We start from the raw sequence: 18,060 nt of genomic DNA, 5'->3' as shown, positions 1-18,060 counted from the left end.
GTTCTACAAATATTTAATCTGTATTACATCGATACGCAAAATATTTGACCAAATACTAAACGTAGAACAAAAATTTTCTTATCAAAAATTAAAAATACTTTTTAGACCTTTATAAAGGACAAAGTAAATCAGTTAGAGAATCAGTTTCCATAATGTGGTCCAAACTGACTTGTTTCACACTTTTATTTGCTCTTGCAAATTGCAACTACAATGGGTAAGAGACTAAATTATTTCCTTTGTTCGTTTTCAATAATTAATCATTATCATGGAATAGATACAAAGTATTCCAAACCGAAGTTATTCATTCAAAAGCAAAAGCCATTGAATTGATCAAATTCATCAAATCCGCAGATGAAGGAGTCTATGACTTCTGGGTCACTCCACGCGTTGGCTCTTATGCTAAAGTGATGGTTGCTCCTGGACACGTTTCTGAATTCGAAAAGTTCTTGAAAGAGCAATCCATTGCCTCTACTCTTTTGATTGAGGATGTGGAAATGTAAGTTCATAGCTTTTAACATATTTATACAGATGATAGATCAGGAGGATAGAGATTAAACAACTCAGACGACATATCCTCCTCACGAGAAGCTGCCTCTCCCCCCACTCTTAAATATATTTCGGCTACTGCCTTTATGTCTATCATTACTCGGTCTATGACTTATTGTCAAATCCTTCTAATAGTACAAATCAAAGAGCTTCCACCATTCAAAATGTTTTAAGAAAACTCAAAACTTCATCCAGATCCATTGACTTTGAAAACTACTACAGCTCAGATGATGTAAGAGACACAAATAAGTTTGATTTTCACCCCTAAATGAGTTTTTCTTGCTCTAGATCTTTGCTTACTTGCATGAACTTGAAGCTGATAACGACTTTGTCCAAGTTGAAACCTATGGAAAATCCTACGAAGGTAGAGATTTGAAGGTCATCAAGATTCTCAAGGCTGGACCAAATGCTCCAAATATCTTCATCGAGGCTGGAATTCATGCACGTGAATGGATTGCACCTGCAATGGGCACATACATTATTCATAGTCTTCTGGAAGATCCTGAAAATGCTCGCTACCTCGACCAATTCAATTTCCATATCATGCCTTCCGTTAACCCCGATGGCTACGAGTTTAGCAGAGAACATGTGAGATATAAAATTTCTACGTGTGATGCAAATAGAATATGACTTTATATATATATATTTTTTAAATAGAGGCGGATGTGGAGAAAAACTAGGAGCAAGAATCAGGGATCTTTCTGCAAAGGTGTTGATCCTAACAGAAATTGGGCCTTCCATTGGCATGGTAATTATATTTTTTAGCTTGTTTTACATTATACATAATATGATGTGTATAATACATATGTAGAATCTGGTGTGAGTAATAATCCATGTACTGATGTCTACCCTGGAGTAAAAGCATTCTCTGAACCTGAAACAGATGCTATTCGACAATATGTGGAAAAATTACAGCCCACTCCAGTTTTGAGTATGTCTCTTCATAGTGCTGCAAATTTGTGGTTGGTACCCTACGGATACGCCACCGGCACATATCCTGATAATTACGACGAGCTTGTAAGCTTCATTTTCATTTGGAAAAATACCTATTTATTAACAATATTAGTAAATACATTTTCTTTATTTTTAGATAGATCTTGCAGAGAACGCTGTGGATGCATTGAACAAAGTACATAACGCTGGATTCAAAGTGATCAATGCAGCTGATTTATGTAAGTTATTATATTAGGTTGGGGAAAAAGTAATTTCGTATTTCGCTTTATTTCGATCCTTTATCAGAAGTGTTATAATCATCCTGATTTAAACCAAGTATTCTATTTCTGTTTGATAACTTGTTGCCAACGAGAATCCAATTTCATATTTTTTTGTTTTCATATTGGTCAAAAACTCGGGCAACTAATTTTTATAGGCCTCTATTGAGGCCAAATGTGTTCCCCCAAGCAGGTTGGTCATGGACAGGAACAGGGAGTAGTCACTTGGTGCCAAGTCTGGACTGTAGGGTGGATGCATAAGAACTTCCCATCAAAGCTCCCAGAGCTTCTGGTGCGTCATCAAATATGTGTCCAGCCTGGCATTATCATGATGAAAAACGACTCCTCTCCTATTTGAGTTTCTTTTTATATCCCACCTTCTGCAAGTGGTTCAAAACGACAAGAGCAATACTTTCCAAAAAGAGTTGGTAGTATACACTCCCACCTTTGCAACGCTTTATTGTATCATCCCATGTGACCATTAATGAACAAGATATACTTCATTATAAAAAAAGGGCGGGAAATACGAAATTACCTTTTTTTTTATGATTACAAATATTTTGCTATCATATCATCTTTCTTCATATTTGGTCTCACTAATCATACATAGTATTTTTTTTTTTTAGAGGAATAGATAAGGGTTAAAATAATATTTTATACAAAGGAAATGTCGAAACTCGACCAAAGACTTATATGCATGCGTCTATCTTTGATTGAGTTTTCACAGTATGAGGCTTGGACCCCTTCACACTTTGTCTGTTCATCCATTCCGCTACTCATTCGTTAATTTCCTTCCTTTCATTGTTTTAAAAACGAAATAATGATCACGAGATTCTTTTTTACCCAAATTGATTTGGGTACATAAAAACTTATTTCCTCACGAGATGTCCACTTTGAAGTACGATATATGTTTTGTAGTCCCTTTCTAATACCTGTAAGATTTATTCTTATTAAGTCACAAAATTGGGCATGAGAATAAAAAAAATCATGAAAAAAGTATCTCTGATTTATAGAATTGTGAATATTGGCGAAATTGAGGATGGCATTAATTTAAAAATAAGTATACAGAGTTTGGAAGCCAAAAGTGACTGAATGGCTGATTTTAGAAAAATGTCAATAATTTTATTTTTTGATAAATAAGTTTGAATTTTTTTAAACAAAACTCGGAGACACGACCCCTTTGTGAACATGTTCAATCAATATGGCCACCCTCAGCAGCAATCACAGCTCCACACGGTGGTGGAAACCCTTGCAGGAGTTGATGTTGAACTTCTCTGACAAGCTGTTGCACTCTTTCACAATGGCGGTCTTCAGAGAGTCCATGTTCGAGTTAGATGTTTGGTTAGTCTCCCTCTCCAAAGTACTCCACACAACAAAGTCCAACAGGCTCATATCCGGCGAAGATGATGGCCACATGTCCTTGGGCCAAAAATAAGCCATGTTGTCGGCGAAGAACTTCTGCATTTGGCCGATGTGCGTGCAGGTGCACCATCTTAGATCTCCACATAGTTGTCCTTTGGGAAGGTGGACTTCAGCCATGGGAGTATAGGGATCATCACCACCTTGTAGTAGGCCTCCTGGTCGATTTTCTCCCTAGCCTTAAAAAAGAAGGGAGCATCTTCTTGCCGTCGGACGTCACGAGCCCCAGGATAATTGTACACAACACCTCCTTGACCTCCTCTGGTGATCCCAAGCCAACGGTTATAGACCTGGCCCACGGTGAAAATCTTCTCGTCAGATAATTTTTTTACTGTGGATCCATTTGCCTTGATCCACGTACGACCTTTCTTGCACCACTGCAGTCTCTTTTCCTTCAGAGTGTCCGTCAACAGGTGGCGCGGGGTCCTTGTGTAAGAGGACAACCCCAAGTCATCCTTCACAACCCTCCTGCTTGTCCCCTCGTCCATGTCCGACAAGTTCGAGAGGCGATTCATAGATTTTGTGGGTTCCTCCTTGATCTTCTTCTTCAGGTCATAATAAATTATGAAATAGCCATGACACATCAAGGTAAACGAGGGGATTGACAGCTGACAACAAAATGCATAGGGTATTTTTGCGTTAAGGAAGTAACATTGTGATCATTTTTCAGCGAGCAAAGGAACAATCAAGTTTATAGGGATATTTCGTTTCTCAAAGTTACCACATATTTTATGGTTTATGCGCTCACCTCAATTTAGACAGTATTCTCATCCCTGCTGATATACATATAAATGGCCACAGATGACATCACTTAGAGATTTGACGTATGCAATGTTTTCTTTTCTTCAGAGAATTCCACTTGTTAATTCAATTTATAGGTTTAATTTGTGGAGTATGTGTAGTCAACTATAGAGTAATTCATAGTGATATATTTTTTAATTGGTAATCTGATGAAGATTACTTATCTTTTACTTAGCAATTGTCATTATTATTTTATTCCCAAGTAGTGAACTTATTTAAGACTCATTTAATCTTGAAGATTTGTTGCAGAGTTATAATTGTAAGTCCTTGTTGGACTCTGAATATAATTGGGAATCGACATTGGAGTATTTTTACCAATTTCCTTCTCTCCCTCCTCCTTTGTTACAGCTGATTGTAGCTGCTCTCCTAAAAAAACATTATTCAAATTGTCATAGTTACACTGGATTTTTTCATTTTTTCCCCTTTTAACATGCCTAAAATACACACAATTTTAATCACTAGTAAATCGTTAGACCCTCAGAGTCCCTGGACAACAAGTAAGTAATAACGTAGTCAAATAAATGTAGACTTAAATTGATCACCAAGTATTCGTTTGGCCACATGGTTTTTGCTTTGGTTCCCGAATAAAATATGTATTTGAAGATTTTTTTCTGTATTCAGACCCTTATGCGTATAAAATTGAACGGAATGTATGAACGACACTAGATCCAAGCCTGGAAAATATGCATTTCACCAAGTTCATATTACATCCTATTTATTTTCTTTCAGATCCTGCTGCTGGAGCATCAGATGATTGGTATACCGGTGTTTTGGGATCAACCTATGTCTACACAGTTGAATTGAGACAAGGAGGAATGTTTGGCTTTGATTTACCTCCAAGTAAAATTAAGGCTAGCGGGGAAGAATTATGGAAAGCAATGGAAGTTGTGTTCGATAGGGTACATCAAGTGTCAACCCAATAGATTATTTCGTAATTTTTATATTTTTGGGTATCGATCAATAAATATATATATTGTATACTTACTTGTAATTAAAAAGCACAATTTTATTAACGAAATAGTTGATTTTTTTAAATTGCCCGGTTTTTAAAAAAATTGGTAATCTGAAGAATGCATTTTCCTTTTCATTTTTTTATCGAGGTTACGTGACTCCTGAACTTAGTTCATATATATTTCAACCATCTTGTCTCCTCTTTCCTTTTTTGTCTCTTTACTTTATACGAACTAAATATACTGGGTCGTGCAAAAGTGGTTGTACCACTAATCAACGTGATGAAACTTTTGCTCCTCTTGAGTCTCAATTAAGATATTTATTAAGCACACAGAGACTGATATTATTTATAAATTTGATCTCCATTGGTATCAAAGACGGCTTTCAAGCGGGCATAGAAGATGGAGCACACTCTGGCAATGTAGTCCCTTCTCATGAGTTTTCACTCCTTCTCCACGGAGCACTTCAGGTCGGTGACATTGCTGAGGCGTGATCTGCAGGACTTGAACTCGACTTGCCACCAGATAGAGTAATCCAAAGGACTCAGATCGGGGCTCTCGGGAGGCCATAAGTTCTTGGCCCGAAATTCCATGTTCTTTTCCATCCAGGCTTGCACAACATTGTCTGTGTGAGCGGGTACCCCATCCTGCTGGAAGACGTAGGCCGCCTTACCCGAGTTCTTGGTGATCTTGAGGACCTACGGGAGTACTTTGGTCTTCAAGATCTCCAAGTAGTCGGGCAAGGCGTCCTACGTCTTACAGAAGGATGGGGCACCCGCCCACTTGTCTTGGACACTTGGCAGAGGTCTTCAGAAGTGTCTTCAAAGTAAATAACCCTATTGTTCTGTTTGTTGGAAACGGGATACAGAGTGAATGTTTTTTCATACGAGAAGAAGATCATATGGTAGCCATGGTGCTTCAGGTCGGTTAGGAGACGTTTTGCCCGCTCCAAACGAACATTTTGTTGCTGTGGAGTCATTAATGGTCTTTCCACGTACTTCTTGGACTTTCCCTCAGTGTCCTTGATCGCCTTGGACACGTTGGAGGGACCCACTTACTTCTTTTTGGCAAATTTGGCCATGGGCATGGTGGGCTTGCCCTCCAATCCCTTTTTGGACACTTCTGGGATCAGGTTGGCCGGCCTTCCACTACTGGGTTCGATTTTCAGGCTTTCCCCCTATTTTATGAGCTTTCTGAACCTGTAGACGGCGTGCCTCTGGATCCAAACAATGTTGACAATTTCAGGTCTACTGTGGCAGGCGCAAATCAAAGCAGTAGTCTGATTTCTTTTTGCTTCCATTTTTGTTTACAGAAATGATAGAAGCGATTGCAATAGCTCATTTGAAAGCTTAAGAAATCAGCTGTTACGTGAAACATCGAAAATTTACGAATTACAATCAGTATATCTCGAAAAATTAATCTATAGTAGTAGTACATTCATTTTGCACGACCACGATCCCGTATACTGTTTGTACTATATCAATGCAGTTAAGTAAGGTAATCAACAAATTCTCATCACACTCAAATACTCCTTAATTGATACTATCATTTTAAATTAAAAAAAAAAAAATCTCTTATCAACTTCAAATAACAAAACAGCCTATATGCATAAAAAAATTATCCAGATGATAAGTACATTTTTTAATCTGATCGAAAAATTGCCAAATTGAAAATTGCACAGAAAATCGGAAAAAAAACTTTTTTGCACTAAATTTGTAAAAAAAAAGTACTAAAAAACATTTATTTTCATTGTCAAGAGAAACACAAATCCACCAATATTTCTTTCGTGGTTGCAAAAACAAAAAATGTTATGGAAAATAATATTCTCCAAAAAATAACCTCAGATAATTGGTTCATTAATGCAAATATTGCACAAATTATTTAATCAAATATTCCGGAAATTGAAAATACTTTAAAGGGTCGTAATATAAGTATAAAATTTTATGTACAAAATTCATTGTTAAGTCTCTTGTTTTTTTCATAGAAATTGAACATTGACGTTTGATGAATAAAAAAGAGAGAAAAATGGGGAAAAAGAACAAATTAATGACAGATATTTCATTTTAAAATCAACTTTTATGTGTCAAATTTATATGCAAACGAATCTCAAGACAAGTTTTATTTTATTTGCAACGGAAAAAAACCGAAAATAAATATTGAAAAAAAAAAATTACTTAAAATTTTTTTTTTTCAGTTTTTGTCATACACTAATATTCACTGAAATGTGGACACAGTAGAACAATTTACGGTATTTCGTGAAAAATTATATTTATTATTTTTAATTTTTTAATCTTTAAAAATAGAGCAAATATATCATCAAAGTTCAGAGCAGTTAAAATGGATGGAACTTGATTTGTGAAGAGTTTTACGAAAAATGAAAATTTCCAATTGTGTTGGTAGATATATAATGTTTATCTGAGCTACGTAATTAGGGCTATGTTTCATTCTGATCCCACCAGATTCCTGGGCTCTGGAGGGCAAGTTTTTTTTTTGAGGTAATAAATTGTTTTTTTTTTTTTTTCATAAAACAAAATCGATTTCCTGTGTTTCACCGTTTTTTAAAGGTATGAACTAAAAATTCCTTCAAACCGAATTATTGTACAAATAGAAAAAGAGAGAACGTATATTAAATACGAATTAAAAAGGAAATTAGCTAAATGAAGAGAAGAAGATTAGCTAGCTGTTGTTAGTATTTATCTTGATTATGGTTGAAGAAGGAACATGGCAAGCTAGCAATGGCAATGGTAATAAATAAATCACAAGTTCCAAGATTTACCAAAATCAGTGTTGTCACATGGTTAATTATATGTCGCATATTCAAGAGTGCCAAAAGGAGATGCAGGTTTGATTATGAACAGATCATCAAATGAACAGAAAACAAGAAGGAGGTTTTATAATCGAAATTTACCTTTTATATATTTATAGTAGAGAATGAGGACTCAAAAATAAGAAAATTTTATAAGTAATTTTTATAGTAAACTTTTGAAGGAAAAATCGGTAATCCAACAACTTTCCACGCTTTCTATTCGATAGGTTCCCCTTCATTCTGAATGATAGCTTCAATACGGGGACGAACAAAAGCAAAGGTAACCTTGACGAAGTCTGAGGACAAGTTATTCCACTCGTCTGTGATCACGGCTTTCAGGGCATCAACATTCGGGTGAGAAGCCTTTCTCGTCTTGTCCTCTAAGACGTACCAAACAGCGAAGACCATGGGGTGAGGACGAAGGACAAAAGTCTACCAGCTAGAAGGCAACTATGCCCTGCATAAATACTGTGTGCCGAGGCGCCGTCTTGGACAAAACCGAAGACGTCCCTGGGAAACGTGCTCTTTAACCATGACAAGACATGGTACCTGAGAACCTTGTAGTAGACGTCCGTGTTGACATTCTTGTTGGCCTGGAAGAAGTAAGGAGATATCTTGCTGCCGTCCGACACCACGATCCCGAGGACACTGACCTGAGATGGATGTTTGGTCCTGAAGGTGCCCTTAACCTGAGCTCTTGATTCAGTCAAAAAGGGATCATTTCTCCTGTTAAGAACAGCGTCCACTTTTTTACTTGCACACGCTCGTCCGTGCTGGTTGTTGCTCGGACATTTTTGACTCTATAAACATCAAATTCTACCTTTATTTCTTCTCTTTCGAATGGTGTCAAGTCAATTCTCAAAGATGATTCTAATTTTAAGTCCTCATCCTTAGATCGTTTTAGGCTTGAATTTTAACATAAACAAACTTAATATAAATAAAATCTTTTGAACTTTTGATTGGTTATATATGTATTTATTTATTTAATTATCATATACCAATATTATTTTATAAATTTCGGATTTATATTCTTTCTTATTCTTTCCTTTTGTTTTATTTAAAACCCTCACAAACTCTTCAAATATAAATTTGTCTATTTCTTTTATATTAAATTTATCTAAATAATCATTTGATTTTTTATTTATTGATTTAATTCCTGATGTTGAAGGCATTGGTTCTTTCACTAATCTAAAAATATTAATAGTTTAAATATATAATTATAGATTATATTCGTACTTTAATTCCTTACAAGCCCGCAGTAGCTGGTGATAATGATTTTGTATCAATTTTAATTGATTCGATAAAGTTATTTTTTTGATGATTTATCTCAGGTCTAATTAATAATATTTATTAAAATATACATATATATTTGAATTAATTATATTTACTTAAGTGGTTTAATTTGATCCTCGAGAAACCTCAAAGATTTAAAATATCTCCATGAACTTTCTACGGGAGGTCCCTTACTTTTAGACATTTGTATTTTCTTCAATTCTCTTCCATACATCAATCTCATATTTCTCCATTCTTTTTGAATGATTTGAATGTCAATCCCCATCTACATATTTAGCGTAATTTTTTTTTAAATAATATAAAATTTAACTTACTTTTTTAGAAATTTGAAACCATGTCCTTACTTTAAAAATACTATTTCGACAATTTGTTGCATTCTTTTTCCATAAACATGGAAATTTGAATACTTCCCTAATCAATTGTTCATGAAACATAATTTTCCTTACTTGATTTTTATACTGAAATAAGTTAGTATCTAAAATAAAATAAAAGATTAATTTAGAATATAGGAGTTGTGTTCAAACAGTAAGGTGACTTAGTATCTCTTTAGTAAAAATATTGATTTATTCATCAATATTTATGTTCCTCCTTCAAATTAATCCCCCTCAGATACCCAATAGGGTGGGCAATTTGCAAAATGCCCGTTAAAACGGAATATATGCAACATTAATTTAGTAAATGAACAATTATCATGCATCTGTTGGCGGTTACTCAGTAAAATATCAGCCATTTTGTACGTGCAATTGTTATGCAAAAGTGTTTTGGAAAAAAAAAAATATTAATTTCTATGTTTCACACTTCTACCAATTAACATAAAAACACTTATTTTCTTACCTGAAGTTCACATATGTTACTTTTAACTGATGGGTTCAGTCACTTTTGAATCCTAATTTGTAAACAAAAAGAGGGAAGATAAAGGAATTAACACCAAATGGTAATATCAGGGATGGACAACTAAAAAAAATATTTAAAGGAATAATTTTACCATGCTGCTCTTTATACCCGAGTCTTGCTTATTTGGAAACTGCATTGGCAATGTAGAGTTAAATTTTCATATCATAGTGATATCTTATCAAATGATAAATAATATGGTGTAATTCTTTATCAACCTACTTGTTTAATTATGACGTCAATGCAAACGATTTGAAAATTCAAGGAAGGTTTTGCACATATATCAAGAAATTTTCCATAAATATTATTTTATTAAATGTACTCTGCGAGCCAAATTGTGGCAACTTCCATATGCAGTTGACACCACCTTCCTGTCGATGGCACCCCAGATCCCATTGTCAAAAGGGTTACAGTCGACAAGGACGGAAGCCAGGGCCAAGTCTTCTTCACACCAGTTTTGATTTTGATTTTTTTGTTTCTTGCAGGAAACAAAATTGCCAAAGGGGCAGCTTGTCTTCAACCAGGAAAATACTACTGTTTTCATGACCTCCAAGTACAGATACATGCCGATCTTGAGGCCCCTTGAAAGCCAAAAAGTCAAGGACAGCGGTTCCCTACCTAGGGGTGGCAACACCAATGACTAAGGGTAATAATTTTGGTAAGAATAGAAAAGCGTGCGAGGAGAAGAGAAGAAATACTTATGGCATCATTGATTAAATAATATACATCTTCTTCTATCAATCAAGAACGTTATCATTCCCGCCTTTATTATTCAATATTAATATAATATTAGATGCTGATAGTCGATAGAGAACTGAATAAAATCCCTAAAATAACGTCGCCTTCTATCTGGATTTATGAAAAGGGAGGTCCAGGAATTTGGAAAATACTTACCGGATGAGAAACAGATGGTTTGTCGGATTTGTCGATATAAATGTACCTTTAGTCCACTGTCTAGAATTACACGCCACTCATTATCCTCATCTCATATCAAGAGCATGGATATTCATCTAAAAAATCAAGTTAATGATGAATACATCAAGTCAGACTTTAACTCTGATCTTACAAAGATGCTTATTGCATGTAATATAACCTTATCCATTGCTAATCATCTACGTTTAAAAAATTTATGGAGAAATACATGGGTAAACCTATCCCTTACGGAGGAACCATCATTAAATTAATGGAGGATGTTGGTACTGATGTCATTTATAGAATACATATACAAATGTTTTGAGTAATCCACACCAAATGACGATCAAGTTATCAGTAAAAAGTATTTACTAATATCGAAATGGAACTCTGAATTTTGTATTATCTCACAGTAAGTATTCAATTTTTTTTAAATCTAACCATAAAATATGATTTTGCACTTGCAATTACACGCTGTATTCGAGTGATTCTTAACCCTTTAAAAATGAGTCTAAGAAAGAGAAAATACAGTGTTGATTTCTTGAAGTGGGGATTCACTGACATAGCTCCTGTAGGTGTGGAAAGACCACAGGTTGTAGTATGTTTGGAAGTGCTTGCCCATGAGTCTATGAAACCAGTTAAACTTCAAAGACATCTCCAAACTAAGCCCCCCTGCCTTGACAGATAAAAATATTGATTTTTTTAAAGTAAAAGTTGATGGTGTCAAAAGTCGCAGCCTTAATAGCAGTTTATTATTTCAAAACAAAAATTTAGCCGCCATTAAAGTTTCATACACGGTTGCATTAAGAATAGCATAAGCTAAGAAACCACACCCAATAGCTGAGAACCAAAGATATTGTGCGTCGCATGATCGGTCCTGAAGCAGTAAATAAATTATCCCCTCTATCCGTGCCAATACGGTATAACAAAGGATAACTGCCCGAGGAAATTTTATGCCAAATTATTCAAGAATTAAAAGAAACTCCTACTGGGCTGTTCAACATACAACTATCGAAACAACTGATGTGACTAACTTTGCATAACTTCTTGTGTATGCTTGTCATTAGAAAAATAAAAATATATAGGAAGATTTCTTGTTTTGTAAGGCTGTGCAAACGTCAACTACTGCTGCTGATATTTTTGATTTAATTGATGATTTCTTCAAAGAACATTCAATCGAATGGGTGAAATTGTGCGGAGTTTGTACTGACGGGCACCTGCAATGCTCGATCGTAAGCCTGGCTTCCAATCGTTAGTTAAAAAGGTGAGTCCAGAAGTAATTGGGACTCACTGCATGATTCACTTAAAAGTTTTAGCTACCAAGATGTTGCCTAAACCATTCAAAGAAGTGCTTAACCGAGTGATCAAAGCCGTAAATGTCGTTAAATCAAGGCCACTTGTAACACGGCTCTTCAGAATTTTATGTACAGATTTGGGTTCAACCCATGAAGCACTATTGTTTCACATAGAGCTAAGGTGGCTCTCGAAAGGAAAGGCGTTGAAGAGATTTTTTGAATTGAGAGGAGAGTTGCAAATATTTATTGATTCTCAAAATGCAAACGAATTTGAATCATTGTTTACGAATGAATTTACGTTGTGCAAATTGGCATACATGGTCGACATTATTGCGACATTTAATATTATTAATACAGGGTAAAGATAATACGATAATATCTTTGTCTGAAAGTATATCGTCTTTCAAAATGAAATTGGTACTCTGGATCAACTAAATTAATCAAAAGAAATTATACATGTTCCCAACACTTGCACAACTTGTTGAAGAAGCGGCAAATCAAATTGACATCAAAGACTTGTATGTCTTGATACCAGAAGATTTGAAAAATCTTACTGTTCAAATATGAAAATGTTCCAAATCTATCCCCCTAACAATCGACCCTTTTAATGTCAGTGTATCTGATGTCCCTGAAGATGCAGAAGAAGAACTCATTGACATAAAAATAGCTTTGAAGCTAAATCATGGTTTGGTGAACTAAAAATTACAAGAATTTTGGGCAAAAAAATTCAAAAAGTTCTGAGTAATATCAGAAATCACAATAAGGAATTTATTGCCGTTCCCAACAACTTACTTATGTGAAACATCATTCTCCAAACTTCTCATCCTTAAAAACAAGTACCGAAATAAATTAGATTTCGAAGACGGCTTGAGGTGTGCCAAATCGACAACAGAGCCCAGAATAGAATTGCTAGCTAAAAAACTACAATACCAGCCGTCTTATTTAAGTCAGTTCATAAATATACTTGACATAACGGTGTGAAATTTGTTTGTTCGAATAATTTGGAATTGATTTGCAATTAATTAAGGTTGTGTAGGCGCTTTTGGAATTTTGTATGAATAAATTTTAAATTAATCATATATTTACGGAATGTACAGTTACTTCAAGAATAAATCGCAATATATGACCGTTTGTTATAGAAAAAAAAATGTGTTTAAGACATTTTAAGGATTGGAGTCACTTCCTGATTGCTTGGTCTAAAATGGGCAGCTATATTTGAAAGGTTGGGAACCACTGGTCTAGGAAGTCTGTCGTCCTTCCATCCACTTCCAGGCTTCCTCTCTAGGCACTTATTGTGTCATCTTTTTGCTTTTTAATCTTGTTAATGAGATCCTTAGTTTTCCTTGGTCTGATGAATAAATTTGTTTTACAATCCGTGTACCGAGTGGTCCATTAAAATCTGAACACATTGAATTTTAAACTTCAACAAGATATAATTCCTTAATTGAGAATATAACTTCCACAAAACAGCGGCAATCATGGATTCCAGGTAGCGGCAGAAGGCCTGGCATCCACTGTAGATGTAGTTTTCTGCAATGTGGTCCCAGTCCTGGTTGACATCACCTTTGAGGGCCCCGGTGTTTGGATAACGGACACTACAGTCCTTTAACTCGACTTGCACTCAAAAGGTGTAGTCCAGGGTGGCGGCATCAGGGCTGTAGGGGAGTCAAAAGTGTCAAAAAAGAGTTCAAAAGAGGCTTGGTTTCCTTCATTGCGGATGTCAAAAGTGGCCCTTCCACCCTCACAATGTTCTTTCCATCCACTGTTTTAATATATATATGGACAGTTTGGTGTGAAACTCCGGGGTCTCTAGCATGGGCCCTTTTGGACTCGAGAGGATTGCCCTGAGTTGTTTACTTTAACTCCTCCAGGTCAAGTTTATCCTTTTTGTCAAGGCTATTCTTCCTTTCCAAAGTTTGGATCTGCTTACGCCGTAGATGATGGTCCTGGAGACGCCACACTCATTGGATATCTCTGTCAGAGTTTTTCCTGCGTCAAGGACTAGGTGAATGGAAATTTGTTGATCACGTTCAAATCTCTCGACATGTACGTAAGCTAGAGGTCTCAGCTTTGTTTTGTTTTGTTATTAATTGTTTATGCCTTAATGTATACTCTAATATGTACAAATGTTTTAAGGTTTTACTGGTTCATATAAAATCTGTAAATCTAACTTCAAAATGATCTTCTCGTAAAAGCCCTTGTCCCAATGAACAAAAAACTTTGACAACCAATTTTCCATTTTTCTATTGAGGCCAAATTTATACTCCCAAGCCTGTTGGCCATAGACAGAAACAGGTGATAGTCACTTGGTGCCATGTTTGGACTGTAGGGTGGATGCATAAGACCTCCCCACCTGAGCTTCCGGAGATTCTGGCGCTTCTTCATCACTCTTTGCAAGATTGTCTGCAAATTCGTTTCCGGAAATATCTGAATGGCCTTTGCACGAATCCAAATAAATGTTTATTTCACATTTTTCGATGTTTGATATTTCCTGATACTTCTATACTGTATCACTTTTTGTAAACGGGCTCAGAATAGCAGCAATTGTCAATTGAGGATCTGATCGAATTATTACTTTTTTGATGGCTTGTCTTGGTTAAGAAGAGCTACCACTTATTGGGTGATGGTGATGATTTCTACTTGGAAGACTGATGCTTCGTTATTTAATTATACTGATCATTGATGAATTGACATGCCACCTTGAGTGATAGCTCATCCCACACCTGTGTTGCCTTTCTCATCTTTGGATCCATCTGTATATAAAATTGTATTAGGGTGTTGAACTTGACGGTTGTTGACCCAGATACGATTGCCAGTGATATAGTCACTTATTTTATTCAATTCAACTTGATCATCTATTTTATCCCAAAGGAAATTATGCCCACAACTCCTTGGAAGATCAGTGACACAATCCCGGGTGCCCTGGAGAAAATGCCTTGCTCTCCTTCTAGACTTCGTTGCTTGCGCTTCTATGTACAGGTGGAGGGAAGTGAAGGCTAACGCTGCCTCTATTCCTATTGTTAGTGTTGATCGGTGGGTATGAGTCATGCCTGAGAGTGCCTTACTCTGAATGGTGGTTAATTTCCTTATTCTACCTTTCTTTGTAATAACGGTGTGCCCCCATACAAGACACCCATTGGTGTGATGGGTCTGATCATGACTTTGTAGAGGCAGAGAACTTTATCTGGGGACAACTCCCCCCTTTTGCCCAATGACGGCCTTTGCCATGTTTCACATATGGAAATACTTTGCAGCTTTTTTTTTTCGGGTGTTCGGTCCAAGTGAGTACTTGATCAAGCACCACACGTAGGTACTTCATTTGTGTTTTGATGGATGAAAGGTGAAACCATTTGTTTTCTCCCATTCTAGAACAAAATTTACAGCATCCTGCATCCCAATGACACGTGTACTAGAATGTTTACTATCTATTAAGAGAAGGATATCATCTGCATAACTACGTAATCTGCATGATCAGTGATATCAACGCAAATTATTTAACAAAAACGTGTCGATCACTTAGGATTCGTTAGATAAACAGCAGTTTCTGGATCCATACCATCAGCTCTCTCCATTCATTAGTTCAGAGCATTAACATTATATGAAAAAACACCAATGATTCAGACTGGGTCGTTTTCATCTTATTTGACAAAATCGTTCATCCTTGATAAACACAAATTAATAATTAATAATACATAAACAATACAATAGAGAAACCGTGCCTACCTATACACCATTGATCGACACGAAGTCGGATTGAAAATTTGCATGAGCTTATGTAATGTATTGTGTTTCCTTCCCCCTTCTTCTCTTCTCTTATTTTCTTGTATATATATATGTAAAGTACAGTCTTTTACCTGATTTTAAGTATAAATAGTTGTGTATTTTATGTATGTATTAGAGTAGGTTTTTGTATTAATGAGAATACAGATGTTCTTATAAATAACTGTTGTATTATTCCTCCATGCCTTTCCTTCTCCTCACTTCTCTCGGTCATCCTGGATCTCTCCCCTTTTAAATAGTTTGTGTCTCCTCAACCTCGTCAAGACACAACAGCTTATGAAAGAAGCAGACTAAAATTGAGGATTTGTTTTGGATTAGGTGTTGGTACTCGTTGGACTCAGACTTAAATTGAAGATATTCATCAGAGTAATTTTTGTCTATGAGTATGTTCTTACTTCTTCCTGTGTATATACGGAGTAGGATTTGTGTTTTCTTTCTTTCCAACTCTCTCAGGGCTACTCACAGCCAATAGAATAAAACGTCATGACAGCTAAGCTGCTGTACTCTCAAATATACCAGCAAATTATGAGGGCTACCATGTTAATTTTTGGTTTCTTTTTTTAACATACTGAGGGGGGAGGGATACATATAATAATATTCACCACTGATAATATTGATATAACTAATCAACAGTATGATGGCATCAAAGTATTGAACAATATTATAAAGTAAGAGCTTCATTTAAGATAGGCTGGTGGTTAAAACATCGTACCAATATCAATGCAAATTCTTTTCTAAAGTACATTTTCATCCTTTGTCATCTTTGAGAGGTTGTATCAGCTTCACTGATGCATTAAACTTTATTAAATATCCATTTAAATTAAACCGGTTTATCACAACACCATATAAATGAAATTAAAATACAAGAAGCCAGGGTAGTGTCAAACGTCACCCATTCGCCTTTTTTTGATTTTTCAACTGACTTTGCGAAAGGCCCACAAATGAGTAACTAAATCTAACTAACTCGAAGATAAAGCTTTAAAATCAACTAAAATTATGAGCTCAAAGACTCCAAACTGCGAGTTAAAGTTGAAAAAAATTTATTTGAATTCAATACTGCAATAATAAATCCTCCACAGCTTGCTAGGCATATTCATCTAGTTGTGTATAGTACCAGGATTTAAAACATATGTTACTCGTAACTTGGTTGCGCAGTCAGGCAAAGTTTAGTCGATTCTCGTGTTTGAGCTGTAAGGCCTCATTCGAAGACGAAATTATTCTTGGTCAAGAACACTTCGTCTCCATGGTTCTCCCAAACTTTCTTCGAGAGAGGCTGCACAAAGTTGACAACCTCAATCAGCCACGCGAAATAAATTGGATCGAGTGAAAGTGTCATGGCATCGGAAATTAAGGGCACAAAAAATCCTGTCGTTCCAAAGGGATGTGGTCTACGTCCAAGGCTAATCCAAAAGTGGACGGAGCAAATTGCAAATTTTGTGGGAGAAAACATGTCTTCCAGAAGTCAAAATGCCCTGTGTTTGGTAAGGAGTTTACCCGGTGTGGAAAACTGATCCATTTGAGGTTATGCTGTCCGTCATCTGCGACCTGAAGTTTATCTATTCCATTCTAGTTAAACGATGGAGGAGAGAATAGATCTTATCCCTTCCTCATGATAAATGGGAGACAAATTAAATTTTTTATCGACCTTGTTTCAAACGTAAATATCTAGTGGCCATGTCAAAAGGGGTCAAGAATTCAATAGGGCTCAATAGAGGTCTTTGTTGGTTGAGAAGTCAATACTCTTGGCTCTATCAGGTTGTCTATTACATTGAATGGCTCTACCCCGGTTCGTCGTAAGTTTATTGTGTCTCCTGTTGGGCAGCCCATCCTAGGTTTTTAGGATTACTTGAACTTGGGTTTCGTTATGCTACTCAATCTTACTAACGCATGCATTGTACTTGATTCTTTGGAATTCCGAGAGAAGTTTCTGGAAAATAGAAATGGTGGAGATTCGAGAGATGGAAAAGTGTGTTACCATTTCCAAGATTAATTCTTCAGAGTAGGCCTCTGCAATTGTTTCGGTCCTCAAGCCAGATGGAAGTGTTCGGATTTTCCCGACTTTACCCAAACTATCTGGCCAGTAATGAGCAAGATGTTGCACCCGCTACCTCATCCAGATGAGGTGTTTGTAGACCTTCCATAAGCCCGGTTCTTCT

The 18,060-nt window shown here is 36.0% G+C and overlaps 2 protein-coding genes and 1 long non-coding RNA gene across 3 annotated transcripts; 2 read left to right on the top strand and 1 right to left on the bottom strand.

Annotated features, from left to right (window-relative positions):
• Window positions 1–4,995, top strand: LOC121125232 (carboxypeptidase B). Its single transcript, XM_040720377.2, has 8 exons — window positions 1–214; window positions 275–496; window positions 682–778; window positions 835–1,134; window positions 1,204–1,294; window positions 1,358–1,563; window positions 1,637–1,718; window positions 4,707–4,995. Exons 1-8 carry the CDS (start codon window positions 153–155, stop codon window positions 4,898–4,900), a joined length of 1,254 nt encoding a protein of 417 aa, XP_040576311.1. The 5' UTR covers window positions 1–152; the 3' UTR covers window positions 4,901–4,995.
• A 2,149-nt stretch (window positions 4,996–7,144) lies between these two features.
• Window positions 7,145–8,140, top strand: LOC139906533 (uncharacterized). The gene is made up of 3 exons (XR_011782130.1): window positions 7,145–7,422; window positions 7,492–7,889; window positions 7,961–8,140. It is a non-coding gene; the product is annotated as an uncharacterized lncRNA (long non-coding RNA).
• A 546-nt stretch (window positions 8,141–8,686) lies between these two features.
• On the bottom strand, window positions 8,687–10,106 carry LOC121125567 (uncharacterized). Its single transcript, XM_040720763.2, has 6 exons — window positions 10,012–10,106; window positions 9,861–9,912; window positions 9,341–9,501; window positions 9,122–9,291; window positions 8,983–9,066; window positions 8,687–8,921 (listed from the first exon to the last, which is right to left on the bottom strand). The coding sequence occupies exons 3-6, from the start codon at window positions 9,458–9,460 to the stop codon at window positions 8,717–8,719; spliced, it is 579 nt and encodes a 192-aa protein (XP_040576697.1). The 5' UTR covers window positions 9,461–9,501; window positions 9,861–9,912; window positions 10,012–10,106; the 3' UTR covers window positions 8,687–8,716.
• Between the last annotated feature and the right edge of the window lie 7,954 nt (window positions 10,107–18,060).

Source organism: Lepeophtheirus salmonis, chromosome 10, assembly GCF_016086655.4.
Source record: "Lepeophtheirus salmonis chromosome 10, UVic_Lsal_1.4, whole genome shotgun sequence".
Taxonomy (NCBI): domain Eukaryota; kingdom Metazoa; phylum Arthropoda; class Copepoda; order Siphonostomatoida; family Caligidae; genus Lepeophtheirus; species Lepeophtheirus salmonis.
This window is presented reverse-complemented; position numbering and strand designations above follow the sequence as displayed.

Excerpts from the sequence above, each read along its gene's own strand:
- LOC121125232 (XM_040720377.2), top strand. The coding sequence starts at position 153 with ATGTGGTCCAAACTGACTTGTTTCACACTTTTATTTGCTCTTGCAAAT. Across the intron at positions 1,564-1,636 it reads CTGATAATTACGACGAGCTT|ATAGATCTTGCAGAGAACGC; the intron begins GTAAGCTTCATT and ends CTTTATTTTTAG. Across the intron at positions 1,719-4,706 it reads GATCAATGCAGCTGATTTAT|ATCCTGCTGCTGGAGCATCA; the intron begins GTAAGTTATTAT and ends ATTTTCTTTCAG.
- LOC121125567 (XM_040720763.2), bottom strand. The coding sequence starts at position 9,460 with ATGTTTCATGAACAATTGATTAGGGAAGTATTCAAATTTCCATGTTTA. Across the intron at positions 9,067-9,121 it reads GATCAAATTAAACCACTTAA|ACCTGAGATAAATCATCAAA; the intron begins GTAAATATAATT and ends ATTATTAATTAG. Across the intron at positions 8,922-8,982 it reads TCACCAGCTACTGCGGGCTT|ATTAGTGAAAGAACCAATGC; the intron begins GTAAGGAATTAA and ends TAATATTTTTAG.